The sequence below is a fragment of the Centruroides vittatus genome, unplaced genomic scaffold (assembly GCF_030686945.1).
Source record: "Centruroides vittatus isolate TY-2023 unplaced genomic scaffold, ASM3068694v2 contig_4, whole genome shotgun sequence".
NCBI classification, from domain to species: Eukaryota; Metazoa; Arthropoda; class Arachnida; order Scorpiones; family Buthidae; genus Centruroides; species Centruroides vittatus.
Window position 1 is genome coordinate 1,960,803 of NW_027122214.1, and position 25,963 is coordinate 1,986,765.

The window sequence follows — 25,963 nt, forward strand, 5'->3', positions numbered from 1 at the left end:
TTTCCTCGTAAAAAATGACTTAAAATAGCAAAATTTTTTCTAAATAAGATCTAAATAAAAGATCTAAAATAAAAGAAAAAATCTTTTCACTCCTTCACAATTAAGTAGCGATCATTTTCTGTGTATTTAAACTTCTTTTTCTGCCCTTCCTGAAAGGGCAAATGGTCATTTTAAGCGAATGAGATGCTTAAAATGAGGTGTTCATCCATGCCGATCCATTTTTTTCTTTGTTTTTTATTCCATTATATTGTTTATTCAACTGCGAAACAGGATGAAAACTCAGTCGTATGTCGTATCGGAAAGTTTGACATCGATGATCACATCTAGACAATTAAAAAAAAAGCGAGGTAAGATGTAACAAAAACAACCTTGATTGATATTAATAAAATAGAATTTAATTATTTTTTACTATTCGAAAAACTATGAAAGGGTCTTGTAATTCATTAAAATATATTCAGATGGCGCTGATAAAAGATTGAAAGTAAACAAATGTCATAGTAATAATTATTATTAAATTTTAGAGTAAAAATAAATATTTCTGTATAAAAATATAGGAAATAAGAATAAAAAAAATTTTATGAAATTTTATTCAAAGTTTTCTAAGAAGAAGTAAGAATTTATATACATTAGCAGTAGAAATTTTAACGTTTTTAAATATCGTGCGAAAGATAAAAAGTAGCATTTTTGACAGTTTCTACCAATTTTAATTCGTAAATTTATATTATTAAATATAAATTTTACGCATAAATTTCATGCAGAAAATAAAACTTTTGATATGCAATTTTCATCATTTATAATCTCATTGCGCAAAGATTAAACGTTAAATTTATATTTCTCGGTAATTAAGGTAATCGGTACATTGGCTCATCATCCCAGATCAAAAATAACTTTTCCAGGATCCGTGACGTCACGGATTTTATTTATTTATTTACTTTTAATTCGCTTCTAATTTAGTCTCGTAAAAAGCCGATTAATTTCTCAATTCTTTAATTCCTTGATTTAAATTACTTATATATTAATTTTCTAATAGCAAATAGGGATTCAATTAAATAAAAAAATTAATTACGATAAAAAAAATTATGCGCTTCTTACGTCATCGAACCGGAACAAAAACGCGATTTCCGGTCATGCGTATAAAAATATTTTTAAATCTTTGGTGCAAAGCGCCATCTACCGATTAAGATTTTAAATTTTACAATTGTTATTTAAATGGCGTTAAATTATTTAATTTTTACAGCATTTTATTTTCGATTTTAATGATTATTTTCTGAATTTAAGAAATAAGTATATATTTAAAATCGATTTCGAATATAATTTCGGAGGGAATGGAATTTTTAAAAATGTTTAAAAAAGAGTTATGGATATATAAAAATTCTGCCCACAATCCATTGCGCTCGAGATGATCCAATCACTTTTATCGACGTAAGGGCGCGTGCCGTAACTGATACATTCTCACTGTTGTCATGGTAACTGTTGTGAGCATGCGCAAACGCGATCGGACTGTGGCAGATGCAGAAGTCCAGTCAAATATCAAGTTATGCTTGACATCAGATGGATTTCGACCAAGAGTTGAAGAAAATCGTTCGCGAATGCACCTAAGAGGTGTTTGTATTGAAGTGTATGTGGTGTACATCCATTTATATCCTGTCGTGATGTCAATATGCCAGGAGGACGAAGAGGATTGGTTGCTCCACAGAACACCTTTCTCGAGAATATTTTGCGACGATATAATTCTTTACGTAAGTATATTTTTAATATTCAAAAATGTTATATAAACACCGAAATTCTCTGAAACGCGCGAGTTTTCGTGGGGTGTAACCTTTCTAACGCATCAACTTTTTCAGTTGGATGGCTAATAGCTTTGCAAAATGCACTAGCACCTTTCCATCTTATCAATTTCTCTATCAATCCTATCTTTTTTTCAGTAGACATTATACAAAAATATTTAAGAATTACGTACAAATTCGGATTGTAAATATGCTTATAATGGCCCATCTTTCAAGAATACCATTGATTTAAGATGTAGAAAATAAAGATCTTTGCTTGCAATCCCTGAAGATCTACTAATAAAGTTAAAACCGTCCTTAATTGGAATAGCTATATCTTTAAATTATTTATAAAATAAGAAGAGTCTCTTAAAATCTTTGCCCAAAACTTAATTAAAGCTCTTGTTTCCGAGGAAGTAATCTTATTTAATGTGTTTAACACATCTAATATACAAAATTTTAAGAGATGATTGCTTATCTCAACCACTTAACAGTAGGCCAGATGATAAATTATCATCGTTTTGACCTAATTAAAATGCTATTCTTAAAAATTCCTGTACGTGCGAACTACTTAAATTGTAATAAAAAAGAAAATCATCATCTCTATTAGATTGAATGCAATAACTATATATAAGAATTATGAAGATACGATAATGAAATAGCATCAGTTTGAAGAGAAGAAAATTATAAAAGAGAAACAATTGGATTTTTTTTTCTCGTGGGAGAATAATCAGATGACATGAAAAAATTCTCATAAAATCGTAGAAAAATGTGCTTTTTACGAAAATAATTTCAATCAAATCATCTGTAGCGTTTTAAGTCAATAAGTATTAATGCTCTTTGATGATTTCTGTGTTTAAGATGGAGAAAAAATAGTTATTTTTATGAAGGAAATTCAACAAATATTTTAAAAAATTGAATTTTTATGATATTGGAATAGTCAAATAGTCTTTGTTGTGCTGTTTATGATTTTTTAGATGTAAAAAAGATGATAAAAATTTTATAGTAGATCCAGATGTCTGATATTCCAAGTGAAAATATGTTTTCTGAACTTTCTTTACGTTTATATTTTATATGTACAATATATATATATATATATACATATATATACATTTTGTCAATCATTCTAAAAAAGAAAAATGTGGCATTCCAAATATTTCTTTTGTTGACTTTTTATCAAAAGAGCAATTTATCATTTGAAATTTATAAAAATATTTCATGCTTATAAGTTTTTTAAAGCAATTTTTATATATTAATTTTACAAGAGAATTAATTGGACTTGAAAAGTTTGATCTGTTATGGATTATTCAATAACATGCAGACATTATTAATTTTTTTACTTTTAATCTGATGATTTTTGATGATTAAAAGTGTTTGATATAGCTTTATCTAGTTCCATTATGAAAATTTTTGCATTTTCTCTTTGATTTTAAATAATAAAATCAAGTTTCTCTTGTCAGATATTAAATAACAACATATGAAAAGTCTTATAAAAAAACTTACGAAGAAGACTTTATTATACAATAATTTGTAATAATTTAATTGATAAAGATTATCTTTATCATCATAAATAGTCATATATATATACAGTATATGGAATTTGCCTGTGCTATGAAATATATCAAAGACATTTTGCATTATCAGGATGATGCAGAATTGTTAAAATTTCCAAATATAAATAGGAGGATGTCATCACGTTTTTTGTTTTTCTAAATGCATTTTTATACAAAAAATGAAATTATTTTTGTCGACCGTGACTTTTTACTAATAGAATTGAAATTGAAAAGAGAAGCTTGATTTATTTTCTTTAAAAAAGTATTGTATATTGTGAAAATAGAAAAGCAAAAAGTCTATAAACCTTCCATGTTTAAATGTACATGCTAAAATATATAAAGTGAAAAAGTTTAAAAAAAGTTTTTATTAACTTATTAACATCCGCCCAGAATCAATTTTGAGAAGTCGATTAACAATTTAAAAAGTCAGTTAAAGACAATGAACTCGGTTAATGCATTCTTTCATCTTCAAAATTACAGTATTTGATATAATTATATATTATACCGTTAGAATAATTAGTAAAATAGCTCTTAATTTTCTTCATTCTTTCATTTTTCTGATTTTAATCACTTTGTCTAATTTAGAATTCTTATTGGGTAATTTGTAAATTTAGAATACATTTTTGTTTCTGATTTTTTTTGTTAAATCGAATTTTAAAACCAATAAAAATGATTGGTAATTCATTAAATAATACAGATTTTTAAATGATTATAAAATTGATTTAAAGTGACTTTTTTAATTAATGAAAATTAATTTTTCTCGCTTGTATTCTATTATCTTCTATGAGGAATTTATAAAATTATCATAAATTATAATTAACTAAGAAAAGATTTAATGTAGTTAATTATCTTTGTCTTATCAATATTTATCTTTATGTAAAATCATTTTTCTTTTATATTACTAAAATTAAAATAAATATTAAAATTAGTATGTATATTAATTTAATCAAAAGAAACAGTACTTCATTCTAAAGATTTACGTAAATGGGATTAACATAATTAAAATTTATGTATAAAATAATTCAGATAACAAGTTATAGTATCTTTTTAGACAAAATTCCCACGTAAGAACAAGTTCATAATTAAATTAAAAAGGTAAAATATAAGATTAATCACTAAAATGATAATTTTTACAGCTTAGAATGGCAGCTATTAAAAACATCTTTGTGTAGAATTATGTTGTTAATGTAATGTTGTTAATTTTACAAGAAAGATTTATAAACTGTATAAATACGAAATGAGACAAATTATTGCTTTTAATAGATTATTTGATTGATTACGATGCTCTTGTTCTTTAATCGATAGCTAATTCTTACATTTAGACTTAAAATTGCATAAATTTATATTTTATATGTTAATAATAGAGTATTTAGAATAAAAAATATTTTATCTTTTCGAATGGGTGGAGTAAGAAGTCTCACTAATGCCAGACTGTCTGGGAATTCGATATTTGATCTATAAAATATCAATAGAAACTTTTCTGTTATAAAAACATTGTATAAATATTGTATAAAAATTTATATCCTCGAATACAATTTACTTCATTTGATTCTCCCTATTTATTTATTTTTAATTAAAACAAGAACACAAATGAAGAAATTTCGAAAAGCATTGTTAAAATTATTATTATTATATATATATATATATATATATTATAGAAAAAATATCTATAAAATTCCACATTAACCACACAAAAGGACGACATTTCCTGTAAAGGTAGCTATCCTGCATAACTATTTTACTTGCAGAAAAGATACATTTACAGGGGCAAAGCATAGCAATTTATTTATTTATATCGATGTCAATTAGATGTTAAAGTAACACAATTTTTTCTTTATAAATACAAAAATTAATTTAAAAATTATATTTTCTTTGTCCCTAGTATTACATTTAATACTATATAATTTTGAATCGTATATATTTTTTCTTCGATAGGATAATACAGTCGCGTACTAAAACCAAACTACTAGATCATGTGTGACGTTATAAAACTACACGATGATATTTACGGATTGTATAGATGCAACCGTTTTGTTTAAAATGTTAATTTTTTCCCACTTGACATATTCGAGTCGTTGCACGAAAAGTTCTAAAAATTATCGTGAAGCGAATTAAAATTCGTTGGTCGTAATTGGTTAGTTGGAATCAAACACAAATATCGATTTAATTAATCATTTAGTTTAGAAATCATATTTTGAACACGTTTAATAGAAAACCGTTATATCGATTCGTAGTTAAAGATAATTGTAAGTAATTTGATAATTGATGGTTATAAATATAAATATTTTTCATTTCTTGAAAAACAATTAATATTGTGTGGCATTTTGTATAAATGAATAATTTCTATCGTTTTTATTGGAAAATTGATTCGGGTATATTTCTAAATCGTATATTTTATGTAATTTTTATATTTAATTAAAAGTTTTTTAGTGTCTATGATACATATTTAATGTAAAGCTTTTCTTCTCTCGGTTTAATTTTTACGGCAATGTTATTCTTAATTTAATTTAGAAATTTTGCACCGTAAACTTAATTACAATTTTCGGTTTAATATAAAAATATTTTCTTGTTTTTTATTTAAATTGTTATTTTTTTATATTATGAAAACATATTTCTTAAATAAAACCGATCCGTCTTTATTCGAAAAGGAAAATTCAATATGAAAATATTTATTTAGTTCAGGTGATTCTATCCTCTAAATGCCATCGATCCGGTTCAATAATTTAGAAAAGAATAAACCAATTTCGAATTTCCATTTCAGAAATTCTGATACTTTCTCCTATTACATATGCAGCAAAAGAGACTAAGATGTGGCAAAGAGCCAAAAGAATAGAACAATGATTTCAGTTTTCCCATAAAGAATTATACAAATCTTATCTCTTATTTCTCATATCAATATTTTCTATAAGTTACTTTAACAAATAATTGAGTTAAAATTTATATTATTATATGCCGTTTAACTTCAGACTGTGATTAATGCCATTAAAAGGTTAGAATTGTAAATATTTTGGTTAAAATGTTTCTAAAATATATAAAAACAAGTAATGTTCTTTAGTTAGATTGCGTGTTAATAGTTCAACAAAAGACACTTCACTCCAGATGATAAATATTTGTTTATATCTTTTAATAGCAAAGTAAGAGTGGTTGATAATTTGAGAAAACATTTATTCATTAATTAAATATTTTGGTAATTTTAGCACAAATTAATTAATGAGGAAGGCGTAAATATTTATTTAACGTTTATATACGTTATCAAATAATTTAGATAATACTGTTTAAATTTTAAACGAGCATGTTAAAAAAATAGAAACATTTTAAATAAATTTCGTTAAAATAGTTTTTACATTCAAATGACTATTTTTTAATGCAAAAATTTTGAAAAATAAATGTATTCGGGAGTAGTTATTCCTTGATTTAAATATTGCAATAAATTTTTCTTTAATTATTTTAAAATATAATTATAAGCTTTCAAATGACAAATTTTTTAATAAGAAAATTAGTTTTTAAACAAAATTTTGTTATAATTTTATATGAATTGTTTCCTGTAAATGTCTCTTTTCCTTATTATATAGCGTTTAACAAGGAAACAAACTTAACAGCAATGATAAAATGCTTAGCTCTGTCGATCTAGCAGAATTTTTACTCAGGAAATGCAAACAATTAGTCTTTGCGCATCTTAAAGTAGGTTAGTTTTTATTCGAAGTGTCTCATTTTGTCCCAATTTGGATATTCAGCATTATCACGTGAGCTGAAACTTCCTGATATGAATAAATGAGCATCTCTAGGGAAGGTGGAGCTCGTATCACCATTTATAGATTTGACCTCCTCTCTGGATTGTACTTGTATCAAATTTGGATCATTTTATGTTTTGATGATAATTATACAAAATTATATTTTCTGTAAAATTTATGTCGTTTACGAATTCTAATCAAAATTCAACTCAATTTCTTACTTGAAGAGCATTAAACGTATGAATTATGTTGAATTTTTATGTAGGAGAAAAGAAAATAAATGAATATAATTCTCGACTATTAATATTTATAACATTAGTAAATAAAAAATAATAATTATAAAAGTAATTAATGAATTAAGTAATTGAATGTATAGTACTTAATCGTTTGTTTATAAAATTTTGAAGTAAATAAAATTAAAATTTTAAATTATTATTAAATATAACAAAGTTGTAACTCTGTATAATAAATTAAGTTATGAATTTCAAAATAATATTAAAGTAATTTTTTAATAATTAATTTCTTCCGAAACATTAAAGTTCCCACGTAAGAATATTAAATATTAATTTATATTTAATACTTTTATATATACAATTATTCTTCGTACTACATAATAGAAAAACAAACAAAGCCCAGTAATAGATAAATAATTTCCTATTATTAGGATAAAATCATTTAATTTAACGTTAAATTAATGTTAATTAAATTATTTCAACAATAATCAGGAATCCGTTGTTAAATTTTTCTTTGCTCTTTGAAAATTCACATTTATCAATCTAACAACATTACAAAACCAGAGAATTGTCGTTTTCTGTAGCAAAGCGAAATGGCATACACGACGATGCCAAATACTTAATTAATAGAAAACCCATTAAACATTATTATAGGATTCACTTGTCCATGACACGAGCTTTTAATACTACAGTTTAGCATATTAAAGTTTATTTTAATAATTTCCCTATCTCATAGACTCATTTTTAATGATGTTTATTTTCCAGTTTATAAACTATATTTTATAATTGCTAAATTCTAGAGAATTAAATATTTTAACATGATTTTAAAAAATTTTAAATGAGAATTAAGTCAAAAAAAAAGAAAAGAAAAGAAAAAGCATTTATAAAAATTTTATGCATATAAATTTTTTATTTGTTAAAATAATAGAATTTAGATAAATTTTTATATTTTTAAGTGTTAATTTATAAAAAGTTTAGCTTTAATAACTATTTTATTTATTTATTTAATAATTATTTATTCAAGTTATTAGTTTTAATGCTTTTTCTGTTGTTTTACAGATTTAACAGAATTTAATAATATATTATTTAAAACCCTATTTAAACTATATATAAAAATGAATTTTTTCAACTTAAATTTTATATTTTTTTATGTTTTTCTAAAAATTTTCTACCTATTTATTTATTTATTTATATGCATAAATAATACTTTTACTATTTTTATTGTAAATTTTATAAATGATATATTTGTGAAATTATATTTTAAATTTATTTTATCGTTTTTTATTTATAAAAACAAAGATTTGAAATAATTTTATCTCATCGAAAATGCATTTCTTCTTACTTTATAAGATAGAGTTTACCTTAACAAATAGACATATAAACATGAAAAACGTTGCAACTTTTTATAACAATTAAGGACTATCAAATAATTTAAAACGTGATAAAATTCTACATATTAATCTGAAGAGTGAATTTTAAGTTCGTCATAAAGTAATGAAGATGTACAGCATGATAGATCTAATGCTATTGTATTGCTATTACAACTCTCATGGAGCTCTTAATTAATTAATTCAAAACTTTTCGATGTCGACATTGCCATGTTAAAGATCGCCAAGAGATTTGCAGAACGATAATTGAGAGAATAAATCTTTCGAAAACATCTCGTGCGTGTTCAATATGGTTATCATTTGAACGTGCTAAACTAAATTATTTTACTCTTCTGCATCAATATCATTGAAAGTGCAGTCCTACTGCTAAAGTTTCTCACATACTGGAGGAAAATGAATTATAAAATAGACTATTGACGCCATTCAAGAGTCATATATTTAATTACAATCGATTTTGTTTTTAATAAAAAGTAAAAATACGTTACAGATGAATACTAGTCCTACCTTCACTGCTTGCCATGTCCAATCACCAGAAACAACTATTTCCATTGCAGAGACTATCTTCCTTTAGAGGTTATGCCTCTGCACAAATATGTTACAGTTTAAAATGTCCGGACTGCTGGGACTGTCACCTGCGGACATATTTTAAACTGTTTTACATATTTGTGCAGAGGCATAGCCTCTAAAGAAAGGTTGTCTCTTCAATGGAAATAGTTGTTCCTGGTGATTGGACGTGGCAAGCAGTGAAGATAGGACTAGTATCCATCTGTAACGTATTTTTACTTTTTATTAAATTGCAATTCTGCCAGCCCTTTTTACAAAGAAATATTTTGTTTGTAGTTTACACGATTAAAAAGATGTAACGAACAATTTTATGTTTATATAGAGAAGGTGCTAGCTTCAATATAGCTTCCAACATGGAAAGAGGGAACGACTTTTCAACGTGATAATATCGTTTGCATGTATATTTTCACAAGTTTAATTGGTTTCATTTAATAAATGAGCTATTCTATAAATCAATTAAAGCAATTGTTATCAAGCAAGAGCGAAATAATAATTACTTTAACTAATTCCAACCGACAAGCTGAGTCAAGTTAGAAAAACATAAATTACTGATTATGTAGCATAGAGGATGTATAAACAACTTGCCATATGACTGGAGGAAGTCTTGGTTTAGTTAATTTAGTGTTGCTCTTCTCCGTTGTCAATCCAGTGGGAAAACTTATCGATCTTCGTCAGGGGTTGTAACCTATCTATGTCCTTGCCCTTGTCTTCTACGAATTGTTATAACCTACTGAAAGTTTGTCTACAACAAACGTTATCAAATTACATGTATTTTGTTGTAGTTAGTTTTCAAACTTTCTAAGAATTTATCACAGTTCAAATTCTGTGTAATGCTATAAAATGGCAAAAATTTGACACATTCGACTCAATTCAATTTAGCGTCATGATGTTTCTATTTGAGGATGGATTGTACTACAACCATATATTTGCATTCTTCGTCGTTACCGCTCAGTGTATGTGCCTATTTTTATAATGTTTTCGTAATTGTATTTTACATTGATATAATATTTTACTTACGATATTTAATTATGGAAACGTTGTATAATTGTTTTCACCATAATTAACTTTACTGAAAATGGAAGTAGTTTGTTATCTAGTAATCTAGATTCGTGAATAGTTTGAAAAGTGTTGAAAATTGGGTTTTATCACATCCTATTGTTTATTTAATATATTATAAATATAATTGTAATTATTTCCAATATAATTTATTAAATTTTCGCTACTTGATGTTATTTTTTTCTAGTAAATGTCATTATTTAGTCTAAATTACCTTAATTTATCAGTATGAAGTAAACTGTTATAGTTCTGAATATTCTTGTAAAAATTCTTGTTTCACTGTTCACATTAATATTTTTTTATTGTTATTTATTTTAAATTTAAAATATTTTATTAAATATAATTAAAATAAACACTGTAGTATTCATTTAATAAATATATTAATTAATATTTTTTATATTAAAATTTGTAGAAATAAATAACAATGAATACAATCTTTTTATAAATTTTTAAAGCCCGTTTTTTGAATTTTGTAAAAAAATTAATGTTGAAAAATTGTTGTTATTTGTCTTAATTTAATATAAAAAACATTTATGTAGTTTTTAAATTTTAGAAATACAAAACTTGGATTTCATATCAATTTATCATTTAAATTAGAAAGATGATGCTATAAATTTTTCCATTAAGATCCAAAAGCATTTGAAATGTTTTGTTATTTATAAAACAATTACTAGAATTGTATAACATTTGCTTATTATATAAGCTGTTATATATCATTAGAAATGGATTTCGCATGGTTAAAATTAAAATACTTTTATGTGCAAATCTTTTAATTTCGGCTAAATGCATTGTTAATATAGTAATTATTTTATTTTAAACGAATTTATAATTTTCTCAGTTTTCTGTACTCATTGAGAAGCACATTCTTTGATTATACATAGTACATTTATAACATATTTAACTCAACAATGTTATAATAATAAGTGACGTTAAAGAACTCATTTCAAACTTTTAATATAACTTAAAATATTTTTATGTAGGATAAATGTTATTTAATTATAAGAATTTTCATCGACGGAATAAGCATAAAATTAAATACAAAGATTTTTCAAATATAAAATGATGTTTGCAATTGACAGGTTTAAACACAAAAGATCTTCAGCGATGATTGGCTGAATATATGTTTATCTTAACGCCAATTGGTTGGTGTAAAATTTAAAATTTTAAATGCATCTTCGCTTATTTTAATTCATATGAGTAAACAACTAAAGAATATATTTCTATGCTTTTAAGATTAAATATTGTAAAGGCAATTCTTTCTCAATTAATTATAAGCTAGATAGATATCTTTGCAATATGTCAAGTAGCGCAACAAATAATAATAATATAGTTAATTTTATTTCTTTTATATCTAAAACTTCTGCTTTCTCATGACTTACTCTATAGTATCTATATATCATCTACAAGATAATCTTACACATTCAATTGCTCTTACAGCAAGTATCATTATGAAATGGATGATTTATACGACATTTATCATAGAGGCAATGGCAACGTTCCTCTTGATCTCTGAAGATGCTATTAGTTTTCTCTTAATCCTTATCCATCCGATCCTTAACAGAGTAATCTATCATTAATACTTTTAATACTATTTACTTTAGATATTAGTGACTTTCAAGATAATGAAAGATAATTAAAAGTTATTCCTGTATAAAGTAGAAGCGATTCCTATCGAGCAACGACTAGAATACTTTAATTACGTTTTAATGAGAACCATTTAGATTTTAGAAACAGATGATTATTAATTACTGAAACTTAATTTTATTACATTTAGACAAATTACAAAACATTGACTCATTAAACATGATAATTATTAATTTTACAATAACGTGAAAGGAAGGTTGATCATTAACAATAGATAGACTTAAAGGGTTATTCTCATTTAAGAATGCGTTATTGTGTCTTTAGATAATGTATACAGACGAGATTCTTTGGTTGTTTACTAATAGAAATGAAAAATTTGAACGATTCGATCAACAATTTTAATTAATTGTTATTGCTGGTATAGTGAAGCAAAATCTGTAAATAATTTAACAATATTATAACTTTTAAATGATTCAACGGTCTTAAAATCATACTAAAGACCTTATGTTTTATTATAACTGCACAAATTTTAACATAAATTAACATTATTGTTAATTACAATGGAGTAAAATTTAGTTAATACATTCAACCTTATTATTACCCTTATTATTAAAGTAGCAAGTTAAAAAAAAGTACGTACAAGATGTAATTTTTTCGTTCCAACAAATTCATCTTCGATTTTTCTTTAGTTTAACGGAAAATATTAATTTTTTAACAAAATAAAATTAAGTTAAAATCAATATAGAATCTGTTGATTCTGAAGTTATTCATCTTTCCAATCTGTTCCTTGAAATATTGGAGAATGCATTTATCATATACTAAAAAATAAAAAAAAATCTTGCTAAAATTTAAAAGGTTAAAGGTCATAATATCCGAAATGTTGACGATGAAATTCATATTAATCAATTTTGAAAGGAAAATGGATGGTTTAAAAACAGAAATTAAACTTGTTTTCATTATAAAAGCACTCGGGATGCTTTAAAAATTATAATTTTAGTTAAGATCATTTCTTTCCTTGGAAATTCGTAGAATAATAAAAATTATAAATTTAATTATTATGTTTTTATTTATCAAAATTTACATTTATAATAATTAAAAATTAACATTACAATTTCTCTAAAGTTTAAGATTCTATATATAATAATTTTCTTAAATTAAAATATTTCATATGTAAAAATTATAATCTTCAACTCAAAATTTTTGAACATAAATATTTAAAATAATTATATTTTTTATATTTAAAAATAAATATAAAATTCTGACGAAGTTAAAATTTTTCCTATTACATTAAATTCTGTTAAAAGAATTATAAAAAATTTATTATTTAATTAATCATGATTTATTGTTAAATATAGGAAATATTTTAAAATATTTTATTTATCGAAATTTGAAATTCGGTAATATAAATAAACAATATATATTTAAAAATTAAATATTTAATTTTTATATTTTTTTCTTATATTCATTATATTTTAAAATATTTAACATAATTTTATCAATTTTTGTTTTATAAATTACATTTTTTTAGTTTATTAACATTAAAATCTCTATTTTTTTATTGTTTGAATGCATTAATTATAAATGTTTTGTGTTTTAATTAATAGTCAAATGAATTGTCTTGTAAATAATTTTTAAAAAATTATTTAAAGACAATTAATTTTATAAAACATAATTTTTTATGTTTAAATTAAATTTATATTAAAAATTATATAGGCCTATTTTTAATTGGTTTTGGTTATATAAAACTACACAATTTTTTAAATTAAATTAATTTATACTTAGTTTTTAATCGTATAAAAGTGTAAAGTTTTTAAATTTAATTCTATTTTTAAAAATGCATAAACTCGATCAGTTTGATTGTATGAAAAAATAGAAATTCTGATATATCAAATTTAATTATTTTAATTTTGTAATGTTTAAATGTATGGAAAATTAAATAATTTTATTGAAATTTTTTTAATAATTTGCTTTATTAATTATATTACATTGTATGCTAGCTTTTAATTATATTAAAATATTAAATTTGTCTTTTAAACTTTTATAAATATAAAATAAATAAAAAAATATCTCAGAAAATTATCAATATTTGCACAACAAACATTCCTTTCATTCATCTTTAAATGCGATTTAAAACGCTAGCATTGACTTTAATTTCCATTTTAATTTTTTTTTCCCCTCTTTCTTTCTTTTTCTCTCTCATCTCTATAAAATGCAATTAAAATAACTGAGTCGAAAATAAAATTCGAATAAAATTACGTAATTATTAAAATTAGATAAGAAAATGGCTTCTTTCCTTCTTTTTATTTTACTTAAATTTATTTATTTCTTTTTTTAATTCTTGCTTTCGAATATATTTGTACGTGAGATGCGAAGAAGGGCAATTTCGTGAGCTATAAAATGGAGTTGTGATTGGGATACTAATTTTTAAATACTTTTACAGGTTTATAAAGCTTATTTTAGACGTTTCATCTATTGATAATTAGCTAAATTGTTTATTAAATCGAGTTATAAATTTAAGTTTTGTTGTTTCATATACAATTTCTCACCCTTATCTAGTTATGTTTCTTTAGATAATGTATTAAGTAAAATTATAAATAAATTTTTATAATTTTAAGAAATATTTGAAAACTTATCTGATGTTAATTCTCTAGCTGCTCCCAACCTTTTTCACTCACGTATTGTCTAAGTCTTGTGTGTATAGACTTGTAGCACTAATCGATTATTGTTTCATTCCCTAGGGCTGGTTGAGAACTGCTGATCTAGATTATCTCGTAGATAAGATACATATATTTTATTAATATAATTCAGCTTCCATGATATAATCTTTCATTACATTTTTATTCGGTTTTTATGTATTTTCCATATCATTAACAGTATTTTTTCTATTTGAAAGTTCGTATTTTTGTAATTAAAACAACGCAAATTAAACGAATATAATCTTAAAATGTTCTTAAATATTTATAAAATATTTATATAGATATTTATAGATAATCATATAAATTATAATACTTTTATCTAACTTTTGAGGCAATTATTTAAGTATTAATTTATAATTAATTTAAATTCTATATTAAAGTTTTATATAGTTTTCAACTTAATGCATTATTAAAATGATAATTTCCTTAACAATCGTTCTATTTTGCTTCAAGTGAATGCCTTTCATTCGATGCATATTTAACTAATCCTGATTTTATCTAAGCTGATTATAAAGGTAATTACCTAAATAAATAAATTATGCTTGTTTCCTAGCAGAGGTTTATGCTAATATTTGGTTTTATAATAATCTAAAATTTAAGTATTACATCTTCTTGTTATTTCTCTGAATACTGTTCAATTTATAATTAAATATATATATGTAAAATTATTTAATTCTTTAGCAGATAATGAAGTATGTATTACACATCATCATCATTGACTTTGTCTATTGGTATAGCAGCTTATCGTTCATTGAAGAATCATTTATCACGATCACTTAAAGAATAGTGACACGTTGACCTATGAAATGTAATTATCTATGCAAAAAAATAATAATTAAAATTATTATCTAAAAATTTCTTCGTATAAAAGTGAGAATTTAATAAAGAAAAAAAGTATCATCATCTTAAAGAGTTATATTTTAGAAAAATACTTTCTCTTTCAAGATTATCTGGATGATAATCGATTACGCTTGATTTAACGTTATTCTTGCGATTTAGTAGAAGAATCGATCGATCTGAGTTCTTATCTAAGCGGTTTACACTTGGCATTGGATAAAAGATGACCTTGAGATGAGGATAGTTTTGGATTGCACTTTTTCCCATCCCCCTTCGCATCACAGGTGGTTGACTTTGTCAACATTTCCGAAAATAGTAACCTGTTTTTTCCGGTCTGTCTTTTAAATCGATGAAAGTTCGCCATTTCTTCTGACAAGTGGTGCACACGTTGTCATGGTAACTGCATTGCAGTTATGGGGGTCAAATAATGTTCTTAGCCCCTTCTCCTTAAATGTTTGTATAACGTTGAAGATTTTATAACGGTTTACGGATTTAAAACGTTACGTTTTAATGATTAACGATGCCATTCCATGATATAAGTAATGAAAAATGTCGCAAATACAATGATATTATTAGTGCATAGTAATTTATCCAAATAAAGTTGTCTTTGTGCCAGGTAATTATCACTCCAAAATCTGAAATTTTTCATTATTTTCTTTGTAAAATTAATTTTATTAATATTTGTTGTATGTTTATATTGAAATATATCTCATGAATGATGATAAATATTAAAATGTAGAATATAATATTGATATTAATGATGAACAATAAAAAATAATAGTGCAAAGAATTTGATGGAAAGCTTGTACAAATACATGGATTACTGTAAATGATGTTGAAAAATATAAATGATCATAGCGATATTCAAGATGCGGATGTTGAGAATGATGTAAAACTTTTGAATGCTGAAAATAATGTTAAAAGTGTTACACTTCCAACGATTCTAATGACGTTGAAAATTTGTTTAAAAATAAGAATATTAAAAACGAAGCTAAAAATTTATATATTAAAAATTCTGCTAATGATATTGGTATTAATAATATGGATATAGCAAATTAGGTTAAAAAGATAAATGCTGAGAATGATGATAAAAAATGCAGATATTGCAAATGACAATGATAATACAGATGCTAAAAAATTATATTTAGAATGTGGTTAGTGCAAATTAAATTACAAATATAAATAATAAAATTGATGCTGAAAGAGAACGCGGATGTAAAAAATGATTGTAAAATTGTAGCCATCGAAGGAGGAGTTTAAAACTTACGTTGTGAAAATAGTGTCGAGAGTGTAAGAGATGAAAAATTAGCTTTGTAAAATCACGTTTAAAAATATATGGAGATAACAACGATGCTAAAAATATAAACAATGAAAGCGATGCTTAAAATACACGTAATAAAAGGGAACGCATACATTTTGAATAATTTATAATTCAATATCACGTTTTCCTGAATTCATAAAAGGTAATTTTGTTAGCAAAATGATTGATTGGTTGAAAAATTTATAGTTTGATTACACTGTATAAAAATCCATTAAATAGTAACATATAAAATCATTATTTACCCAAAACAGTATTAAACAATCGATACGAATCGGGTTCAATTATAGCAGGTAAAGTAGAATAGTCAGGTGATGCCTTTGAATAAGGTGACATTTATTAGTAGACTGCCTCATCTGGTCGATATTTGTGACATTTTCCGTGACTTCATACTAAGCAGAGAGGATGGTTTTGACTCGATTCTCTCATAGACGAATCCAGGTGCGCTTGGCACAGCACCGTTGTTTATGAAAGCTCACGATTCGTGTTGCAAGCGGGCATTTATACAGAATACAGTTCAGAGAATAGAATAGTAAAGCAATTTAATAGGAAAAAATAACCACACGCAAACTACATTTAACGCCATACTTACAGCCTCTTCTGGTGACCGAAATAACCTATTTTCGTTGCTCTTGATAAGTTTTTTTCCCTTCTCCTCTCTACGGGTTTATAAATTGATTTCTGTTACAAAAGAAAAATTGTTTGGATGAGGGATTTATCCTGATTCTCCCGAGGTGATATTGCTGTTGTGATATGAGGAACTTGGGAAATTACCAATTGATTCCGCACTTTTCAAAGAAAGTTTCGATGTAAGATAGCATTTAGACACTTAACGAGCTCGGAGACTTTTGAAAAACTACAATATGGATAAATTTAAATGGATGTAAACGTTAGGAAATCTACGATTCCATGTCATCGTCGAGATGCGGGGGTTAACATTTGATAAATGTTTCGTATAAAAGCGTTGGATAAAAATTATTTTTATGTTTTCAGAAGTTATATAACTAAATTTTGTTATATTTTTATATTTTTGGCACTTTAAATATTCTCGGTTCGTCTATTTCCTGAAAAAATAACAGAAGGTATACGTCAGGTTTTATTAGGGGAATACGAAGCCGACTACTAGGAAAAATTATTACATATTTCTCGAAATATGCAAATAAGCGCATGTTAAACGATATGGTGTCAATTTTAACATTTTCCTCTTAAATTTTAATAATAAAATTTCAAAGAATCTGTAAAAAATATAATTACTTTTATTATAAATATTAAATTTATACTAAGAGAAAATTATATTAAATTTTTAATTAAAGAATGCAATAATCCACGTGCGAATATAAAAATAAATTATTTACCAAAAAACTAATTTTATTTGAATGAAAATATATGTTTAATCACGTTCCATACACTAATATGATTTTTATCTAACCATATTTAATATACAAATATTAAATTTTTATATTGTAAATCATCAAATTTCTTCTAAGGAACTATACACGATGAAGTTAATCAATAAACTGAATTCGCTTTATTTACTAATAAAACTTTAAATATTTTTAGTAAGAATTATGCTGTAATTAAGTTTTATAAAGGTTCTGAACCGTGTTTCACTTTTAGAAAATTCTAAAACTACAGAAAGATGTGCTCTTTGTATAAAAAATTGAAGGAGATGCTCTCGAAGGAATAACAGTTGATAGATTTATGATATTTTTAAGCTAACTACTAAATAATATATTTAACATAAAGTAAATAGAGGAATAAAATAAAAAGTTGTCTAAAAATTAGAAAATATTTGAACTTTATTTTAAGATTAAATGCATCTTTTGTTATTTCCGAACAGCTGAAGACGAGTTAGACAATTTGAATTATTTTCCTTCTTTTAACTATTATAAATGCGTTTAGAATTAATTTAAAATTGTAAAAATTTTAAATTAAATGTTAAAATAATCTTAAAATAAAATTTATATGGCAAAATTTAACAAGTAATACGTAAATTTATTCAAATTGAAGAGATTTAATTAATCTAATTTTTAATGAAATTATACGATAATATTTTTAAATGCATTTTTTATACGGTAAATATTTTAAAATATATTTCTTTAACATTTAAAAAAAACCCTTTAAGATCTAAAACATTCAAGTTTTCATATCAAGAATTTCATATATCTATCGAATTCCAATGAAATATCTACTTCCATCCGTTCTCCTCAAAGTCTTTTATAGAATATTTGACGTGGTTTTTTATATTTTCTAGAAATTTATTTATTTTTCCCAAAAAACCACAATCATTAAATCATTCCTTTTAATAGAATCTAAAATTTGATCAATTACAACTGCATTCATCATCGTAATGAAGTTGTAAGTTGTCTAATTAATTATAAACTTGCTTCATCTAAAAAAAAGTAGTAGAAAATAATAAAAAAAATAGCAAATTCTTATTGCCTCTATATAAAGAAACACAAAAGTTAAAAAAAAAAAGTGATCGAAAGAGAAAGATCGATTCTGACGTAGAAAATCTCAACAATTTTTCTTGGCATACCAGTTGAAAGTGTTCTGGTAATCACTAAAAAAATGAAGATTTATCCTAAAAATAACGCTGATAAGCCGTTGATAATGACTTTTACATCAAAATATCCAAATATATAAACAAATAAAACATAAAATAAGTTAAAGGGTTCGTCTAGTAACTCGTTGATAACCTAATCTATATATAGTTACTTATCTATTTTTAGACTGTAACGTATGGAGTAGGATGATGATTTTTTTTTCTTGGATTTAATAATTAATTCCTCATTCGGCTCGTTAAATATATTCAAAAATATGTGCAAATCCCGTAGCAGACATAATATAAAGCATTAGAATTAGATGATGCGGAATATCATTTATCGATAACAGTTAAGACGTTAGTAATGCTATACATCTACATTAGATAGAGTCGATTGATAAATTTAATTTTAATATTCATAAAATTAATTAATTAAGTTTCGATTTATTAATTTTAATTAAGAGAAATAAAGCTCGTGTAATTATTATCGAACGTTTTGTCAATGATTTAAATTATTAAATGTGTACATTTTTAAAAAAACTTTTTAAGCAATTTTATGTTAAAATTTGGTAAATTTTTCATTTAATTTAATATTAATTCGTAAAAATTAAATATATTTTATATTAATTTATAAATAAAATTTATTTTAATGTTTATTTATTTAAAACATAATTAAAAATTTTAACATTTTTTGAATAACTTTTACATAAAATTAATGGTTTATTTTTATTTTTGATGGTCATTAAGAGTTAATTCTTAAGATAATGTAGAATATTTTTATGTTAATTATTCAAAAAATATCAAAATTTTATTATCGTAAGCTAAAAATGTTAATAATTTCAAAATTATTTCGTTAATGTATTTTAAAATTCGAAAAATAATGGTATAAATTCGAGATTAATTTATAAAAAAAACCTCAATAAATTACAAATTAATTTGTAAATCGAATTTTAAAAATTTCATGCTGATATCTTTTTAAAAAAATTAATATTTCGTGTTAGAAATTTTCTCAGATAAAATATTAAATTTATAGTTAATGTAACGTTTTTAAATCATATTGTTTATCAGAAATAACTAATAATTGTCGAATATTTATTATTAACTGTAAAAATATTCATCGATTTTTACATTTAATTTATAAAAAAAAATTAAATATTTTTCAAAATTTATTTATTAAAAACAATTTTTCCTGAATGAATTCTGAAACGTGTTAGTTGTTTGCTCTAATAAATTGAATTTTTAATGAATTAAATCTAAAATTTACTAACTTTATATTAAAAATTGATTTTAAAAAATTAAAAAATAAACACATTTAATAATTTAAATCATGGTAAACACTTTTAATAATTATTTTACAGGCTTTATTTTTGTTAATTAAAGTTAATAAATCGAAATTTCATAATAAATTTCAGATTAAAAAAAAGTGATATAAATTAGAATTTAATTTTAAAAATTCGATAAATTCGTATTAATTTATTTTAAAAAATAGCAAAAAATTTTAAAAAATCTCTGATAAAATTTATATTTATATTTTATTTATTTAGTTTTTTAAATATTACTAATATTTAACGACAACTCAATTTCGAGATATAGAATATTTTCTGTAAATTATAAATTAATAATGTATTAATTGGTGGGAATTTTCAAATATTTGTCATCGAAATTAAAAAAATTCCTTTAAAAATTTAAATTATCTAAACAAATTTTATAAATTATAAATTGTGTTATGCATTAATTTATAAAATAAATCAAAAAATTCAGAAGCTAGTTTGGGAGGAGTAATACAAATCATGTCTATGTTTGGACTTATTTTCTGTTTAGAATAATGATTTAAGGTTTCCTGAACGATGTATAAGATAACTTTTAAACCATTCGTGTTCAGAATATTAAACATACGTTATACTTTTACATAATAAACGATGTTTGTGTCTAAATAAATCGAAACGTATAAATATTCATTTGTACACAGAATGCGTATCGAGCTTAAGTTAATCTATATTTTTATCTATAAAAGTTATTATTTATAAAAGAATTATTATTTATATTTTTATTGCCTTTAAATTCGTTTCATAAATGAATCGTTCGTGAATAATAATGAATAAAAGTCGATGTCTGATAAGGCATATAAGTGCGATGACCGCATTTTCTAACTTTAATTTCCTCACCTAAATGGAGAAAATATTAATATTTTGATTAAATATACATATTTTACATTATAATTTTTCTGTAAAAACTGTTTTTTTAATTAAAAAGTTTTAATTTTTATCGAAAAAAAATTATAATACAAAACAGCTTAGTCGATATTGTTACGAGGGAAACTCTTAAGCTTAAACTTTTTTTATATTTAAGAATCTCATCAAGATGTTGGTAAATCCTCATATTGAAATATTTCTATGAATCTATAAGAATTTAAGATTACGATTATGAATGCAACAACCTTTGCTAAATCTTTTCAAAGAAATTTCAGTTATGCATAACAAAAATTGCTCTAGTTTTTTTCCTAAGAAGTAAAGTAAACAGAGTGCTTTGTAAGGGATAAAATAGACTTTTTGTTAGAAAAATGTCCGTAAAACACTTCAATATAAAATAAACTTAATATTACTTTTTAAACTTTTATTTTTGTAACAAGATCTGTCAGAAAATCGATAATTAGATTAGGAATTTTTATTTTTCGAGGAATAGCATCACGTATAATGCTTACAGAAGACAAAGTACAAGTTGTGTTTTTATCCACAGAACAGAAATTGTTTATGGTTTTTAAGCTGCGACATCACTAATCAATACAACTGGTGCGAAGTGAGTACAGGCACCAAAAAATATAGATTTTTCTCGGCTATTTTAATGGTTAAATGCTACTCTAGTAGCACGACCGAGATGAGTAGAAGGCCGAGATGAGTCGAGTACAGACATACTTCCCGTTCTTTAACTCCATTCTTCTTCGGTATACCCTCGAGTTATTAATGTAAATTACCCGGAAAATGTTTGAAAACGTTCACAGAAACGTTTATTGCGCATAGAAAGTGTACAAAAGCATCGCGTGCCGCGGTGAACCACGCCTGTGAAGTTTAGTGAAAAATCGCTCCCATAAAGTACGGGTTGTAAACGTCACGAGTGAAACCAAGAATGGTTACGAAGGAATAAATTTCAATTTAAAATTTCATATTTCACAAATATTAACTGCATTTTGATCAATGTTTATATCTAACTGGTTAAAACTAAATGTTACTAGAAACGTAAACGCTCCACTAACTTTAAATGTATCGAAAAACAATAATTTCCATAATCTCTAGAGGGCAATGACTTTTAAAATTATGAAATGTTACTTTAAAATACGACATTTTTGAATATTTACAGAAGTTAAACAATTTATAAAATGTTTTTATGTTTGAAGAAGGTTTCAGATGTTAGCTTACGCAATGGAAGAAAGACCAATCTGTAGAAATGATTCTATCATCTAATATAATTTCACTAAAACAATTTTAAATAGGATAACTTTAAATAAACTTATTGGCAAACATAACGAGATATTAAACAGTTTAATTTGATATATTCTTCTCCGTCTTCTTACTCTTCTTCATCCGCCAAGGACGAGTTGAGTCTTTCGTGGATTACTTTTTTCCAACGGTTCCAATTTTGTGCATTTATTTACATTTTGTAAAATCCAGAAATTGGCATGACTTCTCTGAGAGTTTCATGTAATTCATATATAATTATGCTTTAGAAAACGATAATAGGCTATCCGTTTACGTGAAAGAAATATCAGATTACGGCTAAAATGAAAAGAGCTTATCACATCATGACAAGAAGGAACCAGACTCAAATTATTCAAATGTAACTTTAATTAATACAGGTAATGCATTTCGGATACACAGATCATCACCCTCATCAACCCATTGAAGGTTAGACATATAGTAAACACAATAAATATTGTATTTATGTGGGTCAGAGTACCCGAAATGCGTTTCCCACGTTAATTAAAGTTATATTTGAATAATTTGAGTCTGGTTCCTTCTCGTCTTGATGTGATAAGCCCTTTTCATTGTAGCCGTAATCTGACAGGCTATCCGTTTAATGTGTATTTAATTTTGGGCTAGAAGAGTACTTAATTTAGTCAATAATGTTTCTTGTTTTATCATTATATTCATAAATTCATAAGCAAACAAAAGATTTAATTTCGTTTAAAATTAAATATTTTTAAAATAAATAATACAATTTAATATAAAGTAAAATGTATTTAATTATTATTAACAGTATTTTAACGGTTACATATTTAAAAATATATTTTTGTCTTGCTATTTTCGAAATATTTAACAATTTGTTACATCACTTCTAGTAATAAATCACTTGTGATCCGTAAATAGCTTTGTTTCTTATTTTTATTTTTCGTTTATTTTCTAAGAAGAAAAAATGACAAAAGTCCTATTCAATCTTAAGAATATCTTTTTCTATTTTGCAAGAGATTCACAAATAAAAATAAAAAACCAAAGTCTTTGTTGGACTTTATCAAAAGAATTTTACTTTTGTAAAGATACATTAACGAATTAAAATTTTAAAATTACCTTTTGTTCAATTACATAATATTTAGCTTCTAAGATTTATTGTTTTATACATAAAAATATTCCATAATTCAGTAACTATACGACTACAAAATAGTCTTGTAAGTTTATAAAAATTTCAATAATTTAATAGAATTTTAAATATATAAATATTACTATTTTTAGAATAAAATTTGATTTATTTTACATAAATTTTAAGCAAAACTTTTACATTAACAACGATAACATCCAAAAAAATCCATTTATTGATTATTCGACGAATTAAATTTGATAATATCTCTTATCTCAGTACATAAATTAATTTATAAATTTAAGAAAAATGTAATTTTTTCCTTAATTTATAACTTAAATATTTTTTCTATAAAAAGTTCTTAAAATTTAAAAAATATTTAATTATTTTATATACTTAACAATTAACTCAATGAAAAAGTTACGTAATTAATACGAATTTATACTGGTTAAAACACCTTTTTAATTAATTATTTTAAGGTTTTTATATTAGAAAGGCGTAAAAATTATTTTTAAAACAACAATTTTATAGCATAAATTATAATAATATTGTTTAAATGCATATAACTTGCGAAGCATTCATTACGATAATTATAAAAATCGGAAGAGGTGTGAAAGAAAATGTTGGAATTTGTAGTGGAACTTTAATCACCTTTTGTAGTAAAATAAAAGCGTAGGTGGCATTATTCACATGTCCACAACCAGATGTTACACGCAATTCCGTGCCATACTTTATTCATGTTAATTGATAGAAGGTAGAGAGACGTTTGACAGATTCTTATAGAAATTTTGTATTCTTTCAAACAGGAAGATTCTTTTCGGTTTTATGTCTTATCAAGTTTTTGAATGGCATAATCAGTTTAACTCAAAAATCAAATTTTCTTTTCTTTCGTGACAGTAAATTAAACTTACTTTCCGCATATTTTTTTTTTTTTTTGTTTCTTACTGATAAATGGTAATTGAGACATGAAGTCACTAGGAATGTAGTATTTGTAACTTACTTTTTATACGTTAAAATTTATAATTATAACGTTTTAATATATTTTAAATGTTTTCAAATCTATAACTGGATGTCTCAATGGCGATAATATAATACATTTAATCTAATTTAATAATAAAAAATATGATGATAAAGAAAATTAATAGATTCTTTGACTCGTACAACTATTCATTGCGCGATAATAAATCGTTCTTGCACTCCAGTGTAAAGATGATGTGAGGATGAATTTATCTGAAGGAGAGTAAATAAGGTTTTCTAACTGCAAAACTGATCAGATGATAAATCTATTTTAAACACAAAGATGATGAGATGATAAATGCCTCTCAAACACAAAGATGATGAGATGATAAATGCCTCTCAAACACAAAGATGGTGTGATGATAAATGTTTGTTAAACACGAAAAGATGATATATATATATAGTAATATATATATATGTAAGCAAAAACTTATAATAAAGTTTTTGCTTACAAATTTTGCATTAAAAATTAAATAAATGATAAATAATTTTAAGAAAAATTTAAAGTTTGTTGTAAAATGTGAGTTAATATGATTCACATTGTCTTTATTATATTATATTATTTGAGATATGTTGTCTCTGAAAATACGATGAGAATGTTGAAAGAATAAACTGTTAAAACAAGACGCATGTTTTTTAAATAGATTTAGACATAGTTCACATAGATTTAAACAAAATCGAGATAAATCTCCGTAAGACGAAACCATATAAATGATGAAGTAATGTATATATATATATATATATGGCCTATATGTATTTGTTAACCAGTAAATAAATAATGTTGAATTGTAAAACTAGGAAAATAATTCTAAAAAGTACTGTACGTTCAAGTAAGAATAAAATGTAAAAAAAATATTCAAATGATTTTTTAAATAAAATTGTATTACTATTCTAATTTGTAGAGTGTAATTCACACAAAATATTCTATGAATTATTTAAGAGCACATATAATATCTGTCAAAAGATATTCATATAAAAATCAATCAAGTTAAATGACTTGATGATTTGAAGATGGATCTAAGAATTAAGATATCAGAATTGATTTAATTTCGATCCTTATATAATTTTTTTAACTTCTACGCATAAAACTAGGATATTCAAGGATTTAA

General features: G+C 24.0%; 1 protein-coding gene across 1 annotated transcript in view; it reads left to right on the top strand.

Moving 5' to 3' along the window:
- The first annotated feature begins 1,517 nt into the window (after positions 1-1,517).
- Positions 1,518-25,963, top strand: part of LOC136976255 (potassium voltage-gated channel protein eag-like) — a 59,683-nt gene continuing 35,237 nt past the window's right edge. Inside the window, 1 exon segment of the mRNA XM_067271477.1 lies at positions 1,518-1,739. Within this exon segment, the coding sequence (XP_067127578.1) occupies positions 1,661-1,739 (79 nt within the window). The 5' untranslated portion in view covers positions 1,518-1,660.